Source organism: Salmo salar, chromosome 11 (assembly GCF_965601325.2).
Source record: "Salmo salar chromosome 11, fSalSal1, whole genome shotgun sequence".
NCBI classification, from domain to species: domain Eukaryota; kingdom Metazoa; phylum Chordata; class Actinopteri; order Salmoniformes; family Salmonidae; genus Salmo; species Salmo salar.
Window position 1 is genome coordinate 89239528 of NC_138301.1, and position 24947 is coordinate 89264474.

At 44.1% G+C, this 24947-nt stretch overlaps 1 protein-coding gene across 2 annotated transcripts in view; it reads right to left on the bottom strand.

The window, feature by feature from the left end:
• Positions 1-5021: 5021 nt before the first annotated feature.
• Positions 5022-24947, bottom strand: part of LOC106563143 (erbin) — a 138158-nt gene continuing 118232 nt past the window's right edge. Inside the window, exons 16-27 of one of the 2 annotated variants that reach the window (XM_014128408.3) lie at positions 23411-23532; positions 22244-22417; positions 21503-21676; positions 21266-21398; positions 20791-20974; positions 18715-20251; positions 15627-15779; positions 13344-13400; positions 10862-11047; positions 8962-9054; positions 8629-8703; positions 5022-8468 (exon numbers count right to left, since the gene is read on the bottom strand). In XM_014128408.3, coding sequence (XP_013983883.2) covers positions 8361-8468; positions 8629-8703; positions 8962-9054; positions 10862-11047; positions 13344-13400; positions 15627-15779; positions 18715-20251; positions 20791-20974; positions 21266-21398; positions 21503-21676; positions 22244-22417; positions 23411-23532 — 2996 coding nt within the window. In that variant the 3' untranslated portion in view covers positions 5022-8360. The remainder of the gene's footprint in view (positions 8469-8628; positions 8704-8961; positions 9055-10861; positions 11048-13343; positions 13401-15626; positions 15780-18714; positions 20252-20790; positions 20975-21265; positions 21399-21502; positions 21677-22243; positions 22418-23410; positions 23533-24947) is intronic. The other variant, XM_014128409.3, reaches the window with a different exon arrangement.

The following is a 24947-nucleotide window of genomic DNA, read 5'->3' on the forward strand; positions in this document are numbered from 1 at the left end:
AAACAAAAAGCTGAAGATTACAGTGAAGGACTACAATAAGACACAAACTCAGTGAACCACACTTACGATTAAGGCTGGATTTGGAAATCAGTAACTATACCACTATACCACCGATGCTATACCGTCTTCTCACCTTCATAGGCTTGTACTCAATCCTCTCTTAATCTCTGCTGCTCTTCATCCTGGAGGTGGACCTCTGCCTCCTTTCCATGCTGCCATACCTCGCTTTCTTTTTGTATTTCTTACCACTGTAAACAGACAACACAACCATTAATAACCACCAGATTTATGTAGTCCGAGAAGAAAGAATTTTCTGTGCAAATTTCCCAGAGACCACCACAATGCATGGTTGAAGTTCCACACGTGTACCTCAAGTTATGATTTACACTCTATGAGCTTACTTGTGGTGGTGTTAGGTGTTGCTGAGTGTAATGTTGAATGCTCCTGTTGTTCTACATGGTTTTACTGTACCTCTTTGGTGAGGGAGATCTAGCTTACCTTCTGGGACTCCTGGAGAGATCCCCTCTTTTCCTTCTGTGTCCCCCGGAAATAGTTCACACCAACAGTTCATATAAATAACTGGGAGTTTTTGTCAATATTTAGAGCGCTCAGACAATCCTAAAGACTGTCCAAGTGTGTACATCATTTCAGTCCCCATTTTATACAGTGTTTTAGCTGAACAATTTAGCTGGCCTATTTTTATTCCATCAGTCTTGCCACACCCCATTTAAGATCTGTGTATAACTATAAATCAATTAGCAAGGATTCAGCTAGATGGGGTTGGGCGATATAACGATAGCATCGTCTATCGACGATGATTGACAGCCATCGTCGATGGTGACGACATCGTGATGTGACAGACGATGGTTTAGCCTATTTCAACTTGACTGGCGGCACGCAGTAAAGAATGGAGTCTCGCAGCGTACAGGAGGGCAGCACACAAGTGACATTCAGAGTAATTTGCCTATTCCTATTTTCTATAGCCAGTGCCGATTTTAGCATGTATATCTTGGTAGGGAAAACTCCCCCCAAACTTTTTAGGGATGCATGCCAGAAAGCCACTACACAACACTAAGCAATACATTCATTGCACTATAACGGTGACAGGCGGTGCCCACAGACTGTTAAGGCCTACATAAAGCTGTCCCAACAGCAGTCCCAGAACCTTACCACTGCTACACCTGGCTATCAGCAGAGCCTTGTCTGGCAGCGAAACAGTTAGTTCAGCCTCATTTACTGCCTTTAAAATAAACATAGCTGATATGGCTGACTTGCTTAAACAAATGGGGTTTCTACTGACAGTTGAGATGTACAAACTATGGCATAAGGGGACGACGAGCAGAAAAGAGACGATCCGTAATTTCGATTTTGACATGAATGAGTGAGCTAGGACGGACGTAGTCAAAGTAACTATTTGTTCAGCACACTTTAAATGTACAGCGACGTAACATTGGCTATTCTTACAGTATTCTCCCTGTACACCAAGTCAGAACAGTAGGATAAATAAAGGGGGCATATAAGCTGACAATTAAAGCTCTTACAAAATCCAATGACTACACCTCTCTAAAACAGGCTATAAGCTACATCTGCACTACCAAGTCAGAACAGTAGGTTCAATTATGAGGGGAAAATTGACCAAATTATTAGGGTGAGGCACATGGGCTACTAACAGTTTACTACACAACATACACTTAGTATTACTTTCTTAGCTCCGGAATACATATCTCCCTGGCATATTACATAATTTATGCAGCAGCATACAAGACATTTTTGGGTTCACCTTGTTGTGCTGTGCTCACTTGAACAGGAAGGTTGTGCAGCTGTCATCAAACTGGTATTCCCTGGATTTATGGTGCTTTCAAGACAACTGGGAACTCTGAAAAAACACAATGTTTATCCTTTTAAGCTTGGATAAGAGACCCTTAAACCCAGACTTGGACCACTCACCCACTCCACTGAATAGCAGGCTAGTGATTATAATTCCTCCTCATTATTTCTCTTCATATGACAAGGGTTTGCCAGTAGATTGTCGACATGATTCATGATGATGACTGCTAGCTTGCTAGCTAATATTTTCAAAGTACTTGTATTTACTAGGGATCCCCATTAGCTGCTGCCAAGACAGCAGCTACTCTTCCTGGGGCCCAAACACACCAAAGCACCCACATTCCATATAAAACAAAAGATAAAACAGTGAACAATGTTTGTACTGAATGAGCTAAAGATAAAACAGTACATCATATAACATCCCTACACTACCACATACCCACAACACAAAATGTTCAATACCACCACACAACAATATCACAATGTGTGTGTATGCATGTGTCTGTACCTTTGTGTGTCTCTTCACAGTCCCCGTCGTTTCATGAGGTGTATTTTTATCTGCTTTTTAAATCTGATTCTACTGCTTGCATCAGTTACCTGATGTGGAATAGAGTTCCATGTATTCTTGGCTCTATGTAGTACTGTGCACCTCCCATAGTCTGTTCTGGACTTGGAGACTGTGAAAAGACCTCGGGTGGCATGTCTTGTGTGCTAGTGTTTTAAACAGACAGCTCGGTACATTCAGCTTGTCAACACCTCTTACAAAAACAAGTAATGATGAAGTCAATTTCTCTTCCACTTTGAGCCATGACAGATTGACATACGTCAGTAATGTTAGCTCTCTGTGTACTTTTAAGGGCCAGCCGTGCTTCCTTGTTCTGAGCCAACTGCAATTTTCCCAAGGGTTTAGTGAATGGTTTGCTCCAAATACAATGCTCTTAGTCCTAAATATTTCCAAAACTATCTTATTCCTTGGTACCCATTCCAAAACTAACTGCACCTCTTTGTTAAGTGTTGCAGTCATTTCTGTCGCTGTAGTAGCTGATGTGTATAGTCTTGAGTCATCCGCATACATAGACACACTGGCCTTACTCAAAGCCAGTGGCATGTCGTTAGTAAAGATTGAAAAATGCAAGGGGCCTAAACAGCTACCCTGGGGAATTCCTGATTCTACCTGGATTATGTTTGAGAGGCTTTCATTAAAGAACACCCTCTGTGTTCTGTTAGACAAGTAACTCTTTATCCACATTATAGCAGGGGGTGTAAAGCCATAACCACTAAGTTTTCCCAGCAGCAGGCTATGATCAATAATGTCAAAAGCTGCACTGGGCCTCCCGAGTGGCGCAGTGGTTTAAGACAATGCACCGCAGTGCTAGCTGTGCTACTAGAGATCCTGGTTCGAGTCTAGGATCTGTTGCAGCCGGCTGCAACCGGGTGACCCATGGGGCAGCGCACAATAGGCCCAATGTTGTCCGGGTTAGGGGAGGGTTTGGCCGGCAGGGTTGAGCTTGCCCCATCGCGCTCTAGTGACTCCTGTGGTGAGCCGGGCGCAATGCATGCTGATACGGTCAACAGGTGTACGGTGTTTCCTCCGACACATTGGTGTGGCTGGCTTCCAGGTTAAATGGGCATTGTGTCAAGAAGCAGTGCGGCTTGGCTGGGTTGTTTCTCAGAGGACGCACGGCTCTCGACCTTCGCCTCTCCCGAGTACGTACGGGAGAGGCAGCGATGGGACAAGACTAACTACCAATTGGGGAGAAAAAAGTAAAATGTTATATATATTTATGTACCAGTCAAAAGTTTGGACACACCTACTCATTCAAGGGTTTTTCTTTTACTATTTTCTACATTGAAGAATAATAGTGAAGATCTCAAAACTATGAAATAACACATATGGAAGCATGTAGTGACCAAAAGTGTTTAACCAATCAAAATATATTTTATATTTCAAATTCTTCAAAGTAGCATTCCGTTGCCTTGATGACAGCAGTAAACAAATAACTTCATAAAGTAGGTCACCTGCGCACGTTCGTCTATTCCAAAATAAATCCACCATCCGAACTGTGCATCCGCCATTTTGAATTTTTTATTTAACCTTTATTTAACGAAGCAAGTCAGTTAAGATCAAATTCTTATTTACAATGACTGCCTACCCCAGCCAAACCCGAACGACGCTGGGCCAATTGTGCGCCACCCTATGGATTCGAACCAGGGACTGCAATGACGCCTCTTGCACTGAGATGCAATGCCTAAGACTGCTGCGCCACTCAGGAGCCCAATGGAAAGGGACATCTATTACAAATACCTTAAGTATAATGACATTCAGCCTACAAAGTGGCTTGTATTCATGGGGGACGCCAAGAGAAGCCAGGCTTCCTCAAAAATGGGGGGAATTTAATTTTTTTAAAGTGTGTATCCGTGTTTTATAATTTTCCTTCAATTTGCAAGAGGCTGAATCTATTTCACCAGAGAAAGCATCCAAGTGAGACAAACAGCACCCCTCTGCTTTAGTATCTGTAGCCCATGTGTCTGTTGTCTGGCCAAAAAGAATGATGGCATCAGATACATGGGCTACACATTCTAAAACAGAGGGGCGCTGTTTCACTCGCTCGGATGCTTTCTCCGGTGAGATTGAGGAGTCTTGGTCAAAATTAGGGGGGGGGCAAATCAGATTTCAGGGAGGGTTACATTCTGTTGGTGTCACAGAGTAGGCTGATACCTACGGGTCTTGAGTCTATGAAATGGGGTAAGGCTGTACATTGCAATATGAATGTTCAATACGTACAATAGGCTGACTAGATGGAGCTGATTTCCCACAGTTGTGTTCAGTGGGTGTCACGGAGTAGGCTGGTACCCCATTTCATGGACCCAAAATACATAGGTAATGCTGTACTTTGTATAAGTACGCCCCCAATGCAATTCTGAAGTCTATTACATCCACAGAGCAATTTCAACTGATTTGTTTACCTTTGGTGTCAAATTAACTACTTGTCTTCTGTTCAATTTATATAAACAGAATTCCAACCGTGTTCAGCATTATCTAGTCCAAATATATATATTCTTAATCCTAATACATGGCTGTATTAAGAAGCATATCTTCAACATATTACGTCACAGTCTGGCATGGGGAATTGCCGCATTCAAGCCTTTGGGGGGGAAAAAAAGGAGAGAACGTCATTCAATGAAGGAAACAATTGTAAAGAGCATTAGTTTATTTCTTATTTTCCACAGGTTAACTCAGAAACAGTATTGTTATATACAAAATCTGGAATGTTGAATGAATGCATATCAATCATCTCACTGTAGCCGTTTCCAGAGAAACCTTTGAAATAGCTATACATTAAACGGGTTGTGTCTGCATTGCAATTTATTGCTGGTTTTACAAACTCAGTGACTAATGCCATGATTAATTGATTTCTTAACTTTTTAAAAAGTATTTACATTTTGATTAGTAATGTCTAAAAAGTCACAGACTGAGCTAAATAAATAAAAACAAGGTGGGAGAATGAAGAGAAGACCAGTTTATCTTAGATATGGCAAACAGGTGACCCCCTGTTTGGGTCTAAATATGACATTGACCCAAGAAATCTCATTAGATTGTTCCTATTCCCAGATAGAAAGTAAAATAACACAGTGCCCACAACAAAACAGCACAAAAGCATAATTACAATGTTCTAATTTAAAACATGGTGTACTAACAGTAATCTTGCGAGGGGGAAATGCAGGAGAGAAACCTTAACAAGTCAATATGTTACCTCTCTGGGCTAACATTGACCAATGACAAATATCTGCAGTTATGAGCATGTCACTGGGTCTGCAGTTGCTATAAAAAGTTTCATTTGGGGGCAATATTCAGTTGGAATTCAAAATGGAAAAAAAGGGGAGCAAACATCATTGACAATGTTTTCTATTCGAGTCACAAGTCGACAGTAACATGAGTATAATCTTTAGCTGTATGCATAAAGTAACAATGAATTACATGCATACCATTTGAAATTTGTGAAGGATTTGGATAACGACAATAACATTAAATGTGTGGGGGGGGGGGGAAATCAATCTCTGATAAGTACTTTATATACGCTCTGTCACAATTCAGTGTTTGCATTACAATCGATTTCCAAAAAAGGTTCAGTGGGGTCATAACTTGTAGAGATCTTTGAATTGGATCGTTTGCTTTCTATAGGAAATATTTCTAAAGGTTTTCATGGATTCATTTTTCAAAATAGACAATTCATTGGGTGAATTCATGCAAACAACACATACATCTATAGACTGTTGATTACACCAAGTGGACATAGCGTAAAAGCTTTGAAATGCCTTTTTATAACTTGACACTATTCAATTAGAAACTTTGCAGCTCGGATTGAGTTTCTTTTACACTGGGGTAAAAGTTATTAATGTTTGCACAGATACACGTAACCAGTTGGTTTGAACAGTTTTCCGAGCAGTCAAGTTTGGGAAAGCCTGCAACTCATATGAAAGCCTAGGGCTGAGTGACGCAAGAGCATTCACTATTATACAATGCAGACTTCTACATTTTACTTTCTTCGCTAAAAATGTAACTTCACATGTTGTTTTTCATTAGAAAAGATTCTTTACAATATAAAATCCCGTATAACAATCAGCGATCACTAAAAGGGTTTCTTCTTGCGTTTTTTTTCTTTTATAGGTTTAAAAAAATGCAATCGGATGTCTTTCTGAATGAAAATAAAGCCGCTGACTATTGCTATTAAACCATTGTGTCGAGTCACATGGGGTGTACTCAAGAAGAGAGCGTTTAGTTTGTTGTGAAGAGAAATATGTGAATATTGCTTGGGTCTCAGGGTAGTCACTCCCTCCACCCCCTTGTTCAAACAGTTCAAGGTCTATGGCACTTAACAGCTCAGTCCCCCCCAGCGTAGAGCAAAGAGTCCATGCATGAAACAACACTATCCCAACACAAAAAGAGAGTGAAAAGCCTAGATTGATGTCTAAAAAATATGATTTTTATACACAAAAGGCAAACTATGGTTGTTTTCCCCCACTTAAACAAAAATATGTTACAGACATAAACCCCTTTTAATCTCAAACCGTTTTGTGAGTTTTCTAGTCACCAATGGCTGAGTTGAGGGAGAAGCCCTTTAGAATCTTACCAACATGAGTGGAAGGGGCCCAGAGACCAGGCCTAAACCTGCTCGGAGTCTGAGTGGAAGGGGCCCAGAGACCAGGCCTAAACCTGCTCGGAGTCTGACTGGAAGGGGCCCAGAGACCAGGCCTAAACCTGCTCGGAGTCTGAGTGGAAGGGGCCCAGAGACCAGGCCTAAACCTGCTCGGAGTCTGACACAGGCTGCATCTCAAATCACACCCTATATCCTTTGTATATAGTGCACCACTAGTATGTAGCACACTTTGGGACCTCCCCAACACCTGACCATGGTCTCAAACACAAGTTTTGGTGACCTGACATTACCACTCTGCCTCCTGACCCACCATCTCACATCACATCCTGGCTAGGCTAATTAAGGCCAAGCAAAGACATTCCTCTACTGTTACTCCTAGTCCATTTCCCCACAAAGAAATACCATGATCTGTTCCATATCCCAGTCCCAATTCCATTTCACATACGAAGAGTGTTTTACAGCATCCAAGTAGTCAGCAAACAGAGTAGTTGATTCAGTGACGGAGTGAGTGTCCTCGTCTGTCAGGAGTTCAGTGACGGCACAGGCAGGTCTTCTCAGGTGAGGGATATTCCAAGCCAGTGGTTCCAAGGAGGCTACTATAACTGTTCCTAGACTGCGGACAGTATATAATGGATGTATGCAGTGTGTGGCTCACAGGCTTTATGGAGGCAGAAGCAAATTAATTGTCCTTCTCAACTGTCCACCATGTACAGGACCCGGTCAAAAATTGTCACAATTGCAAGTAGGCAGGGGGGGATTCTTAAACATCGTTCTGAAAGCGCAACTCAGCACTACATTCATCTCCACAAGAAAGCACATAACATTGTCCCCCAGATCAAATGTCACCTAGGTCAAATAAGTGGTCTCGGCATCTATTAAATTAAAAACAAAAATACATGATTTAAAAAGGAGGGCAGAGAGAGAGACAGAGGGAGCCCTGCCCTCTAGTGGTCAACTACAGTTAATGCTCAACTACAGCAACTACAACTCTGTAATGACGTAGGTAAATTATTTTCTTAAAAAAAAAACCAAGTCTAACGATACAGAAAGCACTTTTTGTTGTTGTTGATCTCTGTGTCGTTGGAGCACACGCCGTCTCTGCAGCGTCCTCTGTGTAAAAAATAACCGGCTATCCCACAGTGACTTCTTCTTTAAGATGACCAAGTCGACTATGCATGCTTCCAGATGTTTGCTCCCCCTCCTCCCTCACTAAGTCCACTTGATGCAGTGGTTCGGCCCCCATTATCCCAAAAGCTCTAGAAGGTTCTCTTCCCCATAAAGCAGTTCAGTTCTTCTATTTATAGACCAGGCTCCTCTGTATATAAAAACAAGAAGGATTGGAGGTCGTCGCTCCACAGTCCCGTCTGTCTCGCTCTACGCCGCCAACTCTCGGACGATGATCATATCCACAGTGGTGGGAAATGTCTTCAGCAGGGCCACGGCATTCCCATGGTCAACGTTCACAAAGCTATATCCGTTTGCCTGGGGGGAAACAAGGAGAGATATAGCTCAACACCGAGATGGCAACTTTGGCTCTGATCTGTATGGTATTTTGTAGTGGGTAAACGTGTTCAGCAAATAATTGATACAGTATCGATATATAGTGATGGGGATATAGAGGGAATGGTATTATGGGGTTCACCTGGAGGATCTTGTCTCCAGGCTGGAGTATCTTGGAGGCAGGTCCCTCAGGCTGGACCCTTGTCACGAAGATGCCCTGAGAGAGAGAAGAGAGAGACGAATCACACCCATCTGGTTAACACTAGTGACATTATTTACTGACTGACTGTTGCAAAATCCGTACAAATGCAGTAACAAGCTGAGTTGCTATACAGTGAACTACTAACATATTGCAATGCTTAACTTAGAGGACTCAATTGTGTAAGTGCTTAGATTACATGTCACATGCAGTAGGCTGGAAAAATAGACAACACTATATTGCTATGGGAAAAAGAGGGCTGATGAGTGAACATACATTATCGTCCGGACGAAAGGGGTTTCCCCGTCCTCCTACTCCTCCTGATATACTGAACCCTAGCTCTGGGTTCTTCTCCACTTTCACACGAAACTGAAAAACAGACATTACTACCTTCACAGGGGACGTTACTTTGAATATGAGTCACATACAGTACATTCGGAAAGACCCCTTCAACTGTTACGTTACAGCCTTATTCTAAAATGGATTAAATAAAAAAAATCCTAAATCTACACACAATACCCCATAATTACATTTACATTTTAGTCATTTAGCAGACGCTCTTATCCAGAGCGACTTATAGTAGTGAATGCATACATTTCATTTCATGCATTTTTTTTTTGTACTGACAAAGTTCTTGAAATTTTTGCAAAAGTACTAAAAATAAAAAACAGATACCTTATTTACATAAGCATTCAGACCCTTTGGTATGAGACTAAATTGAGCTCAGGTGCATCCTGTTTCCATTGATCATCCTTTAGATGTTTCTCCAACTTGATTGGAGTCCACCAGTGGTAATTCAATTGATTGGACATGATTTGGAAAGAGACACACCGGTCTATATAAAGGTCCCACAGTTGACAGGGCATGTTAGAGTAAAAACCAAGCCATGAGGTTGAAGGAATTGTATGTAGAGCTCAGAGACAGGACTGTGTCTATGCACAGATCTGTGGAAAGGTACCAAAACATTTCTGCAGTATTGAAGGTCCAAGAACACACCGGCCTCCATCATTCTTAAATGGAAGAAGTTTGAAACCACCAAGACTCTTCCTAAACTGGCCGCCCGGCCAAACTGAGCAATTCGGGGGAGAAGGGCCTTGGTAAGGGAGGTGACCAAGAACCCAATGGTCACTCTGACAGAGACCCAGAGTTCCTCTGTGGAGATGGGAGAACCTTCCAGAAGGACAACCATCTCTGCAGCACTCCACCAATCAGGCCTTTATGGTAGTGGCCAAACGGAAGCCACTCCTCAGTAAAATGCACATGACAGCCTGCTTGGAGTTTGCAGGCTGTCATGATAGAACAGAGAGATCCTTCATGAAAACCTGCTCCAGGGCACTCAGGACCTGACTGGGGTGAAGGTTCACCTTCCAACAGGACAACGACCCTAAGCACACAGCCAAGACAATGCAGAAGTGGCTTCGGGACAAGTCTCAATGTCCTTGAGTGGCCCAGCCAGAGCCCGGACATGAACCCGATCAAACATCCCTGGATAGACCTGAAAAAAGCTGTGCAGCGACGCTCTCCATCCAACCTGACAGAGCTTGAGAGGATCTGCAGGGAAGAATGGGAGAAACTCCCCAAATACAGGTGTGCCAAGCTTGTAGCGTCATACCCAAGAAGACTCGTGGCTGTAATCGCTGCAAAAGGTGCTTCAAGTGTATTGAGTAAAGGGTCTGAAAACTTACGTAAATGTGTTACTTTATATATATATATATATATATTTATATATGAGCAAAAAAAATAATCGAAAAACCTGTTTTTGCTTTGTCATTATGGGGTATTGTGTGTAGATGGGGTGTTGTTTTTTAACCAATTTTAGAATAAGGCTGTAACGTAACAAAATGTTGGGTCTGAATACTTTCAGTCTAGCCAGTTTAATTGATGTAACAAACAAACCACTATTAACAACTATGAAGTGCAATGATAGTAAGTGCAATGATATTAAGTGCAATGCTATGCATGCTTTAACCCAGTGGTCATCAACCCTATTCCTCGATGGTGTAGTTCAAGCCCAGCACTAAAACACACATATGTGTTTGACCTAGTCATCTTAGTTAATCAAGGTTTTGATGATGAATGAGGTTTGTAGCTGTGGGCTAAACACCCTATAGCTCTCCAGGTGTAGGGATAAGGAGCTTTGTTGAACTGTAACTCTCCATCCATTTCCCCACCCTACCTCCTGCTGCAGTGTGTCGTGGTCAGCCCGTGGTGGAGGGGGCCCCTGGGGCTGCTGGCCATGGGAAACCTTGAGCATCAGGTAGTCGATGAGCTGCTCTCTGGAGGGGTGGCGGGCCATGGGCGTCTGGCACGACGTCATCTGGCCACGCACCGGACCGCTCAGCTGACCGTTCATCGAAGGCACCTGGCAAAACACACAGACAGACACACACAGAGACAGACAGATGTTGTTGTAGAGTTGACATTCCAACAAAATTGATTAAAAAGACATCTAAAACGCTCATCAGACAATACACTTTAATGTTCAGCAGGGTTTGGGCATACACAGTACTCAAATTCATACTTTCACAGCACTTAAGATAATAAAATACTAGGCTATAATCCAGCAAGAGAGAGAGAAAAAAAAAATTGGGCCAAAGGGTAAGCTAAACTGCAGGCCCGGCATACAGAAGAACATGTGACAGAACAAGAGTGCGATTTTAGTAGAAGCTGCTGATTTACCACCAGCAAGGTGCTCTGTCTAAAGCAGCAGGCCAGGGGGATGGGATCCACTGACTCATTGCCACTGCCCCCAAAGCAACAAAATCATGGGAATAATTGTCCTCTGACTGGTGTGGAGGATGAATTTCAGAGATGAATCAATTAGGTTTTATTAGATGGTGGTGGGGTTTTTGGCAGGTTCCGTAGCTGACGTAGCTTGGCCGGCAAGGGTTAGGCTTTCTTCACTGTGACTTAGTGCAAATGTGAAATGACATCCTATTCCCTATATACCATGTAATAGGATAGGCTAGACTAGGGCTCTTGTCTACAGAAGCAGTGCAATAGGTTCTTTACGGAGCGACTGAAGAGTCATTATCAATGCCGGGTCTGAAGGACCACGACAGAGTCCACTTCATCTTGGTAAACGTTTGGGTAGAATCTGAAAATGTCGACAAGTTTCCCCACATTTGGTCAGAACTTGGAACATGTCCAAATAAAAACAGTTCATTCCATAAAACACCAGTTCAAAACCATTTGTCCTTAGTATTCCTATTCGACAGCGAGATCCATATCTACATCCAGGCAGATAGACAGTAAGTTGAAGAACATTGAATAAATTGAACAAAAACAAAAAACATTGCGTTAGTGCGTTCGAAGGAGACATTTATATAAAAGGGCTTATCTAACGTCTGATAAGGACTTGGCAGTCCGTATAATAAAATGGCTCTCTATGAGTCACGCTGTGGTTCTTCCGTACGACATCTCTTGGAACAGACCATTTCAAATTCTCCCAGACAGCCGACTGACCTCATTCTGCGGCTCTGTCTGAGCCGGTTACTGAAAAGAGACAGTTGCGGTACCACCGGAGAACCTGCAGGTGGCAGGAGGAACTCCCCAAAATGTCTACATTTCTCACAAATTCAATTCTCTCAGTGTAAATGGAATTCTCAGTGTAAATGGAATCGTGAGAAATGGGCCTGCTCTAATTATTTCACAGGTCATGGAAAGGGAGAGATTTCTGGGTATCAAATATTTCAAATGAGCCTCTTCACAATCAGTCCTCAACTGAGAAGTTCATATAGAAACACTGTATACTGTACATACAGTAGAACTCTTAATATTCTCACATATTACTCTTCTAAATCGCAATTCCTCGACTTGTCCACGGACACCGTACCATACTGTATCTAGCCTAGATGATGAAGGTCAAGAGCCCACTGGGGACTGGACTGAGGAGCTTCACTACGCTGAGCTTCCGCCACCGTATTCCACCCAGGATAGCTATTAATAATACCAGTATAACAGAAGCAGCGCTCCTCCAAACCTCACTGCGAGGCACCGGGGACCCTGGTGGAGGCAAGAGGGGCCACCGTGAGAATAGATAGGCCTGAACAATAATCTCTTTCAAGGCAGATCTTGTTAATTAGAACTCATTAATCACTGGTGGGGAGGAGGATGGTGCTTGTAGGTATTGCTACTGGGTCAATATCGTAATTCTCAGCTAGCTAGCTCTACTCTGGGTATTGGGCTGGGCAACGTTCTACTTATAGCGCTACAGAAAAAGCTATGGGTCAGGGAATGCATGTGCCGAGATGGGACAGACAGGCACTTCTAGTCATGGTGGGGTTGTATGATCGATTTGTAGAATTATTGCCCTCGTTTTGTTAAACTACTCCAAACTGTATGGGCCTATGACTATTCCATGGGCTTTATGGTCTGCATTTCGAATATATAGTAGGGAAGCAAACCAATTTGAGGAGACCATCTTTTAGAAATGTGAAAATGATCCAATCAAACTATTTGCCACATGCGTCGAATACAACAAGTGTAGACTTTACAGTGAAATGCTTACTTACAAGCCCTTAACCAACAGTGCAGTTCAAGAAAAAAATATTCACCAAGTACGCTAAAATAAAAAGTCAAAATAAAAAGTAACACAATAGGAAGGTGGTTGATTGGTGTATGGGTATCCTCTACATTTGGCTCTAGTGTGCACTTACTTTTCGGAGGGTGTCCATGGTGTAGCCCTGTTGCCCTTGAGGTCCAAACACGTCATCCTGAAGAGGGAACGATGTGAGATGATTGGTAACAAAGCCCATGTCCTGACCACTGTGTCTGTGACAAACACACCTCTCCTATTTTAGGCAAGTCCCTGAATCCGTGTACTATTAGGTAATGTTGAGCTAATTCTTCATGTCTAAGCTGAATTAGTTGACCATGTTCTGATCGAGGATAATAATGTTTGTCACATGTTTGGTTAACAAAAATGGAATATGTTGTGTTAACTATTCATTTTGACATTTCTCCAGGTAATTCCAACACCCATGAAAAGTACATCTATAGATAACGTTCTTAACAATGAGGATGATTATTCCCTACATAGGGCACTAGAGCCGAAAGTAGTGTCCTTTAGAGAATAAACAGAGGAAAGGAAACAACGATTCATTAAATCATAAGACTACACGTTGAGTGGAAATCAGTAGGCAGCCATTTGACACCACGACTCAACCTAACACAACAACTACTTGCTCTTCCAACTACACCCCCCCCTCCCCCGTACTTACCTTGGACAAACACAGTGCTCATCTTCACAGAGAAGTGAAAGGGTTATGAGGTGATTCTGAAGTGATCAACAGTGGGAGTTAAGAGGAGGCATTAAAGCGAGCTGACGATGATTGTGTCGTTAAAAGGGGAGAATCAATTTGATTGAGAAGGGAGGCACGCTACCTGATTCGGAGTGCGTGGGTGGGTCGGTGGATAAAGCACTGGGATAAGTGAATTATAGGTTGGGAGGGAAACCTTGTTTAAAAAGGGGCATTTTGTACCATGCAACATGCTAATATTATTAAACTAGTGCTCATGATACCAGGTGATATTTATTTACAACGTTTCGACCCTTAGGTCTTCATCAGGCATCCATATCCCAGGTGGGGGTGGAAGGTCATGTATATAGGGGTAGTACAGTGACATCATGCCAATGATCATTTTGAATGTCCCTCAGTGTAAATGTCCCATCATGCTTCACCCAATACTCACCATTGGGGAAGGCATTTAAGGACATTATCAGGAAGCACGGGTACAGTATTGATACTGACCCACAATTGAAACCCATTTTTAAATATCCCCACGTATGGTTTTTAAAAGATCTCCAAACTTGAGAGATATTGTGGTTAAATCTGAGTCCCCACCAGAGAAAAGGGCAAGGTTCCGGAGGGTAATTACAAATGTGGCCAATGTGCTCAATGTAGCTTTACGTACAAGTGAGTTTGCCTACAACTCCAGCACCTGCGGAAAATACCAGGATGTGCAATGTTCTTCAGCTTTTTTACGACTATTAATCTACACATCCAACTGTACTATTCAACATGATGCTATTTCACATCAGAGATGAGACTTGTAGCATATACAACTAATCAAAGGCTTCTGACGCAATGATGTCACTGGATAAATGAAACTCCGACACCAAGCCAGTGAAATACCTGTTCAGTATCTCACTGTCAATTGCATCCTACCATATGGCCTATAATGACACAAAGCTACTGCCTGACAGAAAATAGGTTTTAGAAAGAATACCTTTATAAGGATAACAACACTGCTTCACCCCTATTCAACCCTACTACTGTTTGGATAAGGTAGGCTACTTGTCTGCTGTAAATTGAGAGACTACAAAAATGTTCAACTTATACAACACAGACGCAATGTGGTAGTTCAGCCAGGTCTCAACAGCTCGTTGAAAGATGCCCTTCTACAGCGCTAGGACTTTCCTCTACACAAATCCTTGATAGAGAGATTGTGAGTTTCCCTACAAACAGTTTGTGGTAGAGCGGACTAGTTTATGTGCACAGACAAAGGATGCCCCTTTTAAACAAGTTAGGTTGCGTCACACTAGAGCAAGGAGCTATACAGTTCAAAGGCCCTGTCCCAATAGTTCTAAAATGCATCCTTCCTTGAAACCTTCTGTGAAGTCATCCCAGATCTGAGGTTTGAAGCGATGGAAGCAAACAAGGTGGAGAAAACTTGTTTCCATCCAGCACAGATCAATGACAACATCAAGGACTGAACATCACAAAAAGGCCACGCAACAAAATGAGATATCTTAACTGAGGAAGGCATTGTATTCTGAATGGAACAACGTGGAAGCCAAGGATGCCTTTGAAAAGTATTGGAAAGGGGCCCCAAGCTGAAAAGCAGTATGAGGTAGGAATAAGATCTGCCTGGATAGGAGGCAGCTAGGAGCTAGGAGGCTGAACTGTAGTCTAGCTCCAGTCCAGTCCAGTACTCACACAGTGGCCCTGGGCTCCATAAGGCCGTCCGTCTGCAGCAGCACTAAAGACCAGAGAGCCTTGGCTGCCTGAGTGGTGCACATCCCGAGAGCTGCCGTAGTGGGAGCAGCTCAGCGGGGCGTAATTGGAATTATAGGACCGAGACAAGGCGTTCTGAACAGAGGAGGGCAACACACCACATTACATATACAGTAGGGTTTCCGTTAGCCAGTTATAGCCGGCTTTCGTCCAAAATATATATTTTTAAACCGATAAATAAAATGGACCCGGCCAATTGTCCGGGAGAAGAAGAATAGATCCCATTGCAAAATCATGCTTTTTAGCCCATTCATTGATAGAATACATGACTGGTCATTTTTATCAATCTATAGGGCAATTAGCATAATTTCGTGGAATTAAGTTGGTTCGTGTATACAGTATATTCGTTATGCATCTTATTTATCACATGCTTACAGCATACAGATACAGAGCCCTTGAGTGGAAAATCTGTCAGACAGCACAAGAGCTGCTGCAGTATCTTCTGGTGCTTTCAAGACAACTGGGAACTCTGAAAAATAGAGGTGAAATCATGAAGTCAGTGATCTTTAGGTCAAAACGTTGGAGCTCTAGAAACAGGCCCGAGTTTCCGAGTTGGAATTGCAAGTTGTATGACAGTTCAAAAATTATTTTTCACGGTCGAAGCTCGTTTTTTTCCTCCGTTCCCAGTTGCCTTGAATGCACTGAAGTCGTAGATTTCCGAGTTCCTAGATGTTTTGAACGGGGCATTAAATGGCAATGGAAGGCACCACTTTGGTAATGGAAGTCACACACCACTTTGCAATGAGCTGGAGGAAGTATGCATTTTGAAAACATATACTTAATTGTTTGAAATCTAAACGTTTTAATGCATATTATGAGGCCTAATAAAATACTTTGCTTCAAAGTAACCTATTAGATCTCCTCTCTTTCTACATTTCTAATGGATATTTTCATCTCCGTCACATGAAAGTGCTCACATGTGCATTACAGAACAAACATTTGCGCGTAGCCCTCTGCGCATTGCTGCGCTTATAATGTGAAGAAATAATAGTTTATTAACAGTTTAAGCTTTCTGATCTGTTGAATCAGACTCATTGCTTTAACGTTTTTTTTATTTTTTATGTAGCCTAGGCCTACTGGTTGTATGAATTTGGGATCTACCGTCCCACAACTGTCCCAGAGTGAATGGAAAAGGCCATTTCTTTCTCAACAAGCTGATCAACAGAATAAGGTAGCCTAAACTTTTCTACTATAGTAAATTGACATAGGCCAGTCATTTTGCTGTTCTTTACTCATCTTGTTGGCTGAGGAAAAGTACATGTGGACAGTTATTCTAACTTGTTCAAAGTGTACATCAGAATTCGGTAAGAAGGACCGCATGTCATTGCATCCTCGAATTGCATGTCCTGTTAATACGAATGACCATAATCTATGTGTGATTTCTGTCATTCTGAGCACCGTGGGTGGACGCCCTAATCAGGTTACACACCCAATCCATACGGGTCCGGTAAATTTCACCAAATGTCCGGTAAAATTAAAATGTTGTCGGTCAAAATGTCCGGGCGCCACATTTTCCTAACGGAAACCCTGACATACAGGCAACACACACACCATACAGGCAACACACACAGACACAATTGAGTGGGCATGCATTTCACTAAATGGTAATGAATGATAAAACAATGGAAGTAATATTGTTCATGTTAACATTCCACATGCTCTAACAGCAGGCAAGCATGCAGCGAATCACAAAACATTTTATTTCATACATTGAGTTAGTAGCAGCTTGTTTGCTTGTTACTCCAAACATACTGATGCAACATAGACATGCTTAAGAAACAATACATGCTATACGTAGAGCCTTAATAACCCCAGACAAGTGCAAGCTGTTTACATTTCAATATGTAGCTTTCCAGTACAAAGCCGTTCCATTTATCAGGAGTCGACTGTACTGCCATTGACTACATGTTACAGTCAAACTCAGACCACAGAATCTGTTAACGTGGTTGTGTTCTTTAAGGAGATTTCAGCACGTAACAAGTCGATGCTCTACAATTTAATTAGGAAGGAAATGGAATAAAATCAGACGAATCATGCTTTGTGAACAAGTGATTAAATGGCATCTCCCACGCATCATTTTCTCCTCTGTCTGTTCTGCTGGGCCTCTCCTAATTAAGGATCAAGTGAGTAATCTCTCCTTTTCAAATCGAGGCCATTCATTCCACATTCTAAATCATATCACTGACTAAACTATGCGTCTTAGATAACATCAGGGTGGTCACTTTCATGGCTGCGTTCTAAAACGTGCCCATTGTGGTGATGAAGTGGACAAGGAGAATGCAGACTGTAGCCCCCCTCAACCTGTGGTACCTAAGGACCAGAGGAGAGCCACATCTTCATTACTTGTCCCATTCCTTTGCATAATTCTGAACTGACGTCAAGGAATGGGACAAGTAACGAAGATGGTGAAACAGAAACGCCACTATAATGTGGGTCATGAGGTTTCTGAATGGACGGTGTGAGGTCATCTCGGCAATGACGTGATCAAATCGAACGGACCTAATAACAACCTGGGCTGATGACATAACGGTGTGATGATCCTAACACGTTCCCAATCAAACACACAGGTGACCTCTATTAGAGCTGGGACGCTAAACCAAAAATTAAACATCGGCACCAACCAAACCGACATTTATTGAGGACATTTTACTGCTTTCGACAATAACGATAAGTAGCCTTTACTAAAAATGAAATAAGTCTGCTAATATGGGCTATTGCTAACAGAACATTTGAGAACTACAACATTCAAAGTAATAGTAGTAGTTTTAAAGGTAATATAGACAATTAACTGGTGTACTTAATGGTATTCACTTTTTATCGTTGCGATAATTCAGTCAATTTAGAGAGAGATGGATTTTTGTCCATATCACCCATGTTTGACCTCTTATCGTGGCTATGCCTTTAAATCATACTGGATTTCTCTTAGTGGCCATTAAGACTATTATTAAACATACTGAATGAAAAGTACAATCAAATGGATTACTTATTAAATATTCATCAAATACTCTACCTTTTCCATCTTCTTGGCCTCGATGTGGCGCATCACCTGATCTCTCCAGTCCACCGGTACCCTTCCTCCTGCTCCCGGTCCTCCTGGCCCATCCAGCAACGAGTGCTCAGACTTCACCCTGGCGTTGGGCCTCTTGCTGGGGCTGACGTGCTGGTAGTTGAAATCGCTGACTGACATGGTCCTCTCGGGCAGCTCGTGGGGCTGTGGCCTGGAGCTCTGGGGCCTTGGGGTGCTGGGCCCGTCAATGCTGTAGGTACGGGCCGACAGAGGCCTCTGCATGGCCTGAGCCATGGCCAGCGGCCCCCGGCCTAGGGTGTGGATGTCCCTGTACGTCATGTACTCTCCCTCGGGCACCTGCATGCGCCGGGGGTCCCCCATGGAGGAACTGCTGCTGCTCTGCCTCTGAAGGGTGCCACTCCGTGGCTGACCTCCGAGGGGTAGGTGTCTCTCCTTAGCCCACATGTCACCGGGTGTGGGCCCCGTGGGCGGGCCTCTCTGCTGGGCCTGGAGGAGGTAGGGAGGAGCCTGGTTGCGGTTGGAGTAGTTGGTGTTGGCCAGAGAATGCTGGGGCGGAGGAATGAAGCCCTGGTCGGGGGGGACGGGGGTCCTCTGGGTCCACAGGCCGTCTTTGGGCATGGTGCTGCTGGAGTACTGGACGTTGTACTGGGGCGGTGGGCCCATGGCCATGCCAGAGGGGACGGGGTAGCGGCCGGTGCTGACGGGGGGCTTGGAAGAGCTGGAGAGCAGGTCGGAGGAGGAAGCTGAGGAACCGGAGTAGACCTGGAAGGGCTGGTCGTTGAGCAGGGAGGCTGACTTGCTGCGTACGATGCTCTGGCCCTGGGCCCCCGGGCCGGCTCCGGCCATCCTGCCCACTACGCCACCCTCATAGGAGCCCCCCTCAGCTTCCAAGGAGTAGAGCTTCATCCCCCCCGCCTCAACGTTGGTGATGCTCTGAGCCTTCGCCACTACAGGAGGGGAGCATCGTTTCTCCGGGGACAGCTCCTCGGTGCTGCGAGACAGAGACATGTTGCTGCTGGCCGTCACGCCCGCAGAAGCCGTCCGCACCATCGACGTGGCAGAGTCCACCCTCATAGGCGACACAGCCAGTCCCTCGCTGGAGTGGCTATTGAAGTGGTCGCCCTGCTGGTTGCCGTTCTTCATGTGGGCCGTGATGGGCGCCGTAGAGTTGTCATTGTTATACGGGGGAGGCAAGTGGTTAAAGTCTTCCTTGGCGCTCGAGCCGTTCGGGCGGTCGTCCGGTTGGACCACCATGTTGTCCGGCTGCAGCGGCAGCTTGGCCAAATTCATGTTGATCTGGTCCCATTTGGTGTAGGCGTCACCCATGCCGTTGTTGTTGCCCTTCTCGATGAAGGCCAGCCTCTCCATGGACAGGTCGTAGTCACCCACCATCTTCTCGGGCTTGGACTCGTAGCCCTGCTGGGTCTTCAGGAGGGCCTGCAGGGATGTGACCGAGCCATTGCCGTTCTGGAGGAGAGGGGTGCTCTCCTTCCGCTGGTTCATGTTTACATCCTCTTGCCTGGAACAGGAAGCGCAACATATTGATTTGTTGTTGTTGACGAGTATTGTGCCATACAGAGTATAAGGGGACGGCAGGTAGCCTAGTGGTTAGAGTGTTGGACTAGTAACCGAAAGGTTGCAAAATTGAATCCCCGAGCTGACAAGGTAAAAATCTGTCGTTCTGCCCCATAACAAGGCAGTTAACCCACTGTTCCAAGGCCGTCATTGAAAATATGAATTTGTTCTTAACTGACTTGCCTAGTTCAATAAAGGTCAAATAAAAAAATAAATAAGGAAACAAACAGACTACCACGCAGCTTAGCAGGAACCCCGACCTACATCCCAATGACTAGGAAAGCCGGTGGGCTTATTTACATCGAGTATGAGCACACACTAAAGTATTTTCTGAGTTGAGCCAACATTTCAATGCAAGGGGGAAAATACTTATTTCACTAGGACCTTTATAGCTTCTATTTTCAAATAAATCACATGCCTAATAGCAAGGAAATCACACCATCCATCCTCAAGAAACCTAGAGAGGAACCATACTGCACCCACCTGCTTTTGGGTAGGAAGGGCATCTTGGCCTCTCTCTCTGGGGTGCACAGTGAGTTGTCCTGGCTGCTGTCCGTGGTCAGAGACACAGAGTCCGACATGCGCGACGGGGACGAACAGTTGCTGTTGTTCTGATTGCTGTTGGCCACCGTCTCGTCCAGCAACGAGTCAGCGTCTTTACCGTCATCTGTCAGACGAAGAGAGGAGAACTCGGTCAGCGTGTACACATTGTTCTGACGGGGTTTAGGATGTCGGGGGGGTGTACTACCAAGCTGTGTACCCTGAGGACAGTATACATGATGTAACGAACGTGTTAATACTACATAGAACTACTTAACTCAAATTAAGATTTGTCCATAAGTAACAACTTTGTTGCATATGGACAAACCCTAACTTGAGTTAAGTACCAGCCATGTACTACCATGTACTACTTCTAGTGGTGGTGAATCCTGCAAGGAGCCACTGGTCTGGGTGGTACCTTTTTTGTCCTTAGTTAGGGCCACCACTTTGGGCTGGTTGATGGTGATCTCGATCAGAGGAGGTCTCATCTCCGCTATCTTCATCTCCTCCTCCTCAGACGAAAGCTCCTCGGAGTCCTGCAGAGAAAAAGACTTGACACACAAAAACATTGTAAAATAAAAATCCCAAAATAAATGTGCAAGGGTCAAAATGTGTATGGCCAACGAGGTGTGCAGCATGTTCCGTAGTAGCGTACCTCCAGGGTGTCCTCATGGTTCATGGTCCTGGTGTTGTCGGAGGTTCGGAGAGAGGTCTTCTGGGAGTTGTAGGATTCAGAGGTCTCCAGGGGTGCTGTGGAGTCCTGAACACAGACAGGCGCTTTGGGCTCCATCTCCACTGGCTTGCCGTTGGCACAGGGAGCCTCAATCACCTGGTTAAAACCCCGAACCAACAGAAGGTTATATAAAAGGAGACGTGTTTCTATTACAAAAGAGTCATTATTAGGTTGTTATTTGTTACCCATTTAACTTCTAAATAAGTATTGGACAGAACAGTCTGAAAACACAACTGTGAATTCCTGTTGATCTCAGGTTTATTACGGCTGATTGTGATTCCACTTTTTTCCAATATTTTGTTTAACATATCAAATGAAATGAAAATATTTGCAAATACTTGTGGACATGTGGAGCAGTCGTTATTTTCTCTCATGCAATCGTCCAATACAATACCCCAGGGTTCCCCAACTGGAGGCCAGCGGGTGATTTTATCCCCCCCCCCACAAGTTTTCTGAGCAAAAAAATGTATTAAAAAAAAATAAAAAATCGGCCCGCAGCTGAATCTAGTTGATCCCTGCAATACACTGTATACAAGTTGTTTGTTGTATTTACATAAAGCATAAGAGTAGAAACTAGACGGTGTGTGTGTGTGTATGTGTGTGTACGTGCAGTTTGCACGTCTGCCTGTGTTTCCAGACAACAGGGCTCAGATGGAGGCCAACCTTGACTCCCACGTCCTGCACTCCCACATGGTTACGCTCGCTAGGTCTGGCATCCTTCCCTGACTCGTCGCCTGACTCGTCCTCCTTCAGCCTGTGGGCGACTGACTGGGCCGTCTTCACCATGTTCTTCAGCTCGTCTGGGTACGGTGTCGGGTAGCGCTTCAGGTTGCCCTCCTGGAAACACACACACACACGTGCACATAGTGGAGAGAGATCGCGACATGCACATTAAAACCATTGACCACAGAAGGTCCCTCGACTAGGGGGTGGGAGTTCGGTAGGGAGGGGGAGTTGGGTTTGCCTGCCAAGCGGAGGTGACGCCACCACTCCTCAGTCAGACTAACCGTTTGAGAGGCGGTGTGCCTCTTCCCGGCAGGCCCGCCCTCTCAGTCTGCTGGAGAGACACTGCAGCCAGGCGGCCATATTGTTGTGCCAGTGGGAGACGGTGTGAGACGGCACAATAGGTGGGAAGGAAATGATTCAGAACCACCGCACCATGAGTTTCAGGCAGCTTCCATTTCACAACGAGACGGTAGACACCAAACAACTAAATGGAAATTCTGTAGAACTTGGGTGCAGGCACACACATCTCTCTTGAATACAAGGGACAAAGGGAAAGGCCAATCTTTTATGGGTTGTAGCTTGAAGCACAAGATGACTAACAGCTCTAGGCTGCGTGCCAAATTGCACCCTATTACCCTATGCAGTGCACTACTTTTGACCAGAGCCCTATGGATTCTGGTCAAATACAGTGCACTATATAGGGAATAGTGTGCCATTTGGTACACGACCTAGATTTTCCATTATAACAAGAGGAGATTGAAAAAAAGCTTGCTTTTGTGCCAGAAAGCCCATTTGTAACCCTTGCTCCAGTGTTTTAACAGCCTTAACAACTTAGTAATGAGAACTGTGTAATGTGCAAAAGCAATGAGAGTACAGAGCAGCGTTATTTGACCCTTGTTCTCGACGGGGCCAAATGGAACATCGTTTGTCATCTACTTTCATTAGCTTGTATTGCATAGTGTCACCCTCAGTTTGTCATCTGCGCTAGCTACAATCTATAGCACAGCAAGTTAAGAGAGTTTTTCTTGGCTGCGTGCGTACACAAGGGTGTGTGCTTGTGTGTGTGTGTTCGTTTGTGTCTATGCATGCGTGTGGGGTACTGACCCGCGGAGGCGTCTCCCTCTCATCCTTGTCCTCGTCACACTCGAAGGCCACCTGGGCCCGCTGCTTCCTCTGCTCCTCCCACAGGGAGGGGTTAAAGCTCTCGCTGTCAGAGCTGGGGATGTCTGGGGAGGAGAAAGACAACCACACGTCAACCTTTATGCAGAATTCCAATGACATTTGTTAAACATACATCTAGAGATAAAATAATTGAATAAAATATGAAACCTTAGCAGTTATGTACCACTAATTAAAACATCCTCCCCTGTCTAGAGTAGGTTTTTCAGTTTCCCCCCCTGAAACCATACGGTATGGGGCCTTAAATGTATGTTTGCGGTATCAATATCACTTGATATCCACAAAAATATGTGTGTGAGGTAAATTCATAGTACTGAAAAACTGGTGGGAATTCTGTTTGTTTTTGACAGCTTAGCCCAGTCATGTTTCCAGACCAGTTCTCTCTATGCCTGGGCTTAGTACCCGTATACCAGTCGGTGTCAGAGAAAGGCCCTAAAAATTGTCAAAGACTCCAGGCACCCTAGTCCTAAACTGTTCTCTCTGCTACCGCACGGCAAGCGGTACCGGAGCACCAAGTCTAGGTCCAAGAGGCTTCTAAACAGCTTCTACTCCCAAGCCATAAGACTCCTGAACATCTAATCAAATGGCTACCCAGACTATTTGATTTGCCCCCCTTCTACACTGCTGCTACTCTGTTATTATCTATGCATAGTCACTTTACTAACTCTACCTACATGTTCATATTACCTCAATTACCTCGACACTAGTACCCCCGCACCGGTACCCCCTGTGTAAAGCCTCGCTATTGTTATTTACTGCTGCTCTTTAATTATTTGTTCTTCTTATCTCTTACTTTTTTTTATTTTCTTAAACTGCATTGTTGGTTAAGGGCATGTAAGTAAGCATTTCACTAACAACTATACCTGTTGTACACAATATTTCCTTCAGTGGTAGGTTTTTAAATCCAAAAGTAACATCACTCCTGTAGCATATTTGTAGTATTTTCAGGAGATTTAATTATCCCTGCAACTGCACCAGAAAGCCGCTGTGTCAGACTTCATGGTAATTTGATCCGACTGGTATTCGTGGTGCAAAAAATATGAAATTGCCGCTTTAGTGCTAGAAAAGGGCTCAGATTTCTTATGCGGCTCCAACAACACTTTTGACCACCCCTGGTCATTCCAATTAAGGGGCTGAGTAGATCTGGCGGGTGCCTCAAAAACAAATTGTAACGCAAAAGCAGTGCACTGATAACAGATTCACTATTTCCCCTCCAAGAGCTAGCACCTGTGGCTCTCCTGAACACCGATTCAGCTTGTTCATTACAACAACAAAAAAAGTCATAGGTGAGATAGAGTCACTACCAGACTTGGATTTAAATAGTTTTTCTTCTCTTTGCACTTGATCTAGCTTGCATGGCGCAAGGAAACAAATGGAACTGTCCCAAAAGTGCACGCCTTGTCCACCCAGCCCCGTTCAAATGTCAAGCTAAATCAGCTAAAGAAAAGAAAAGAAAATATAA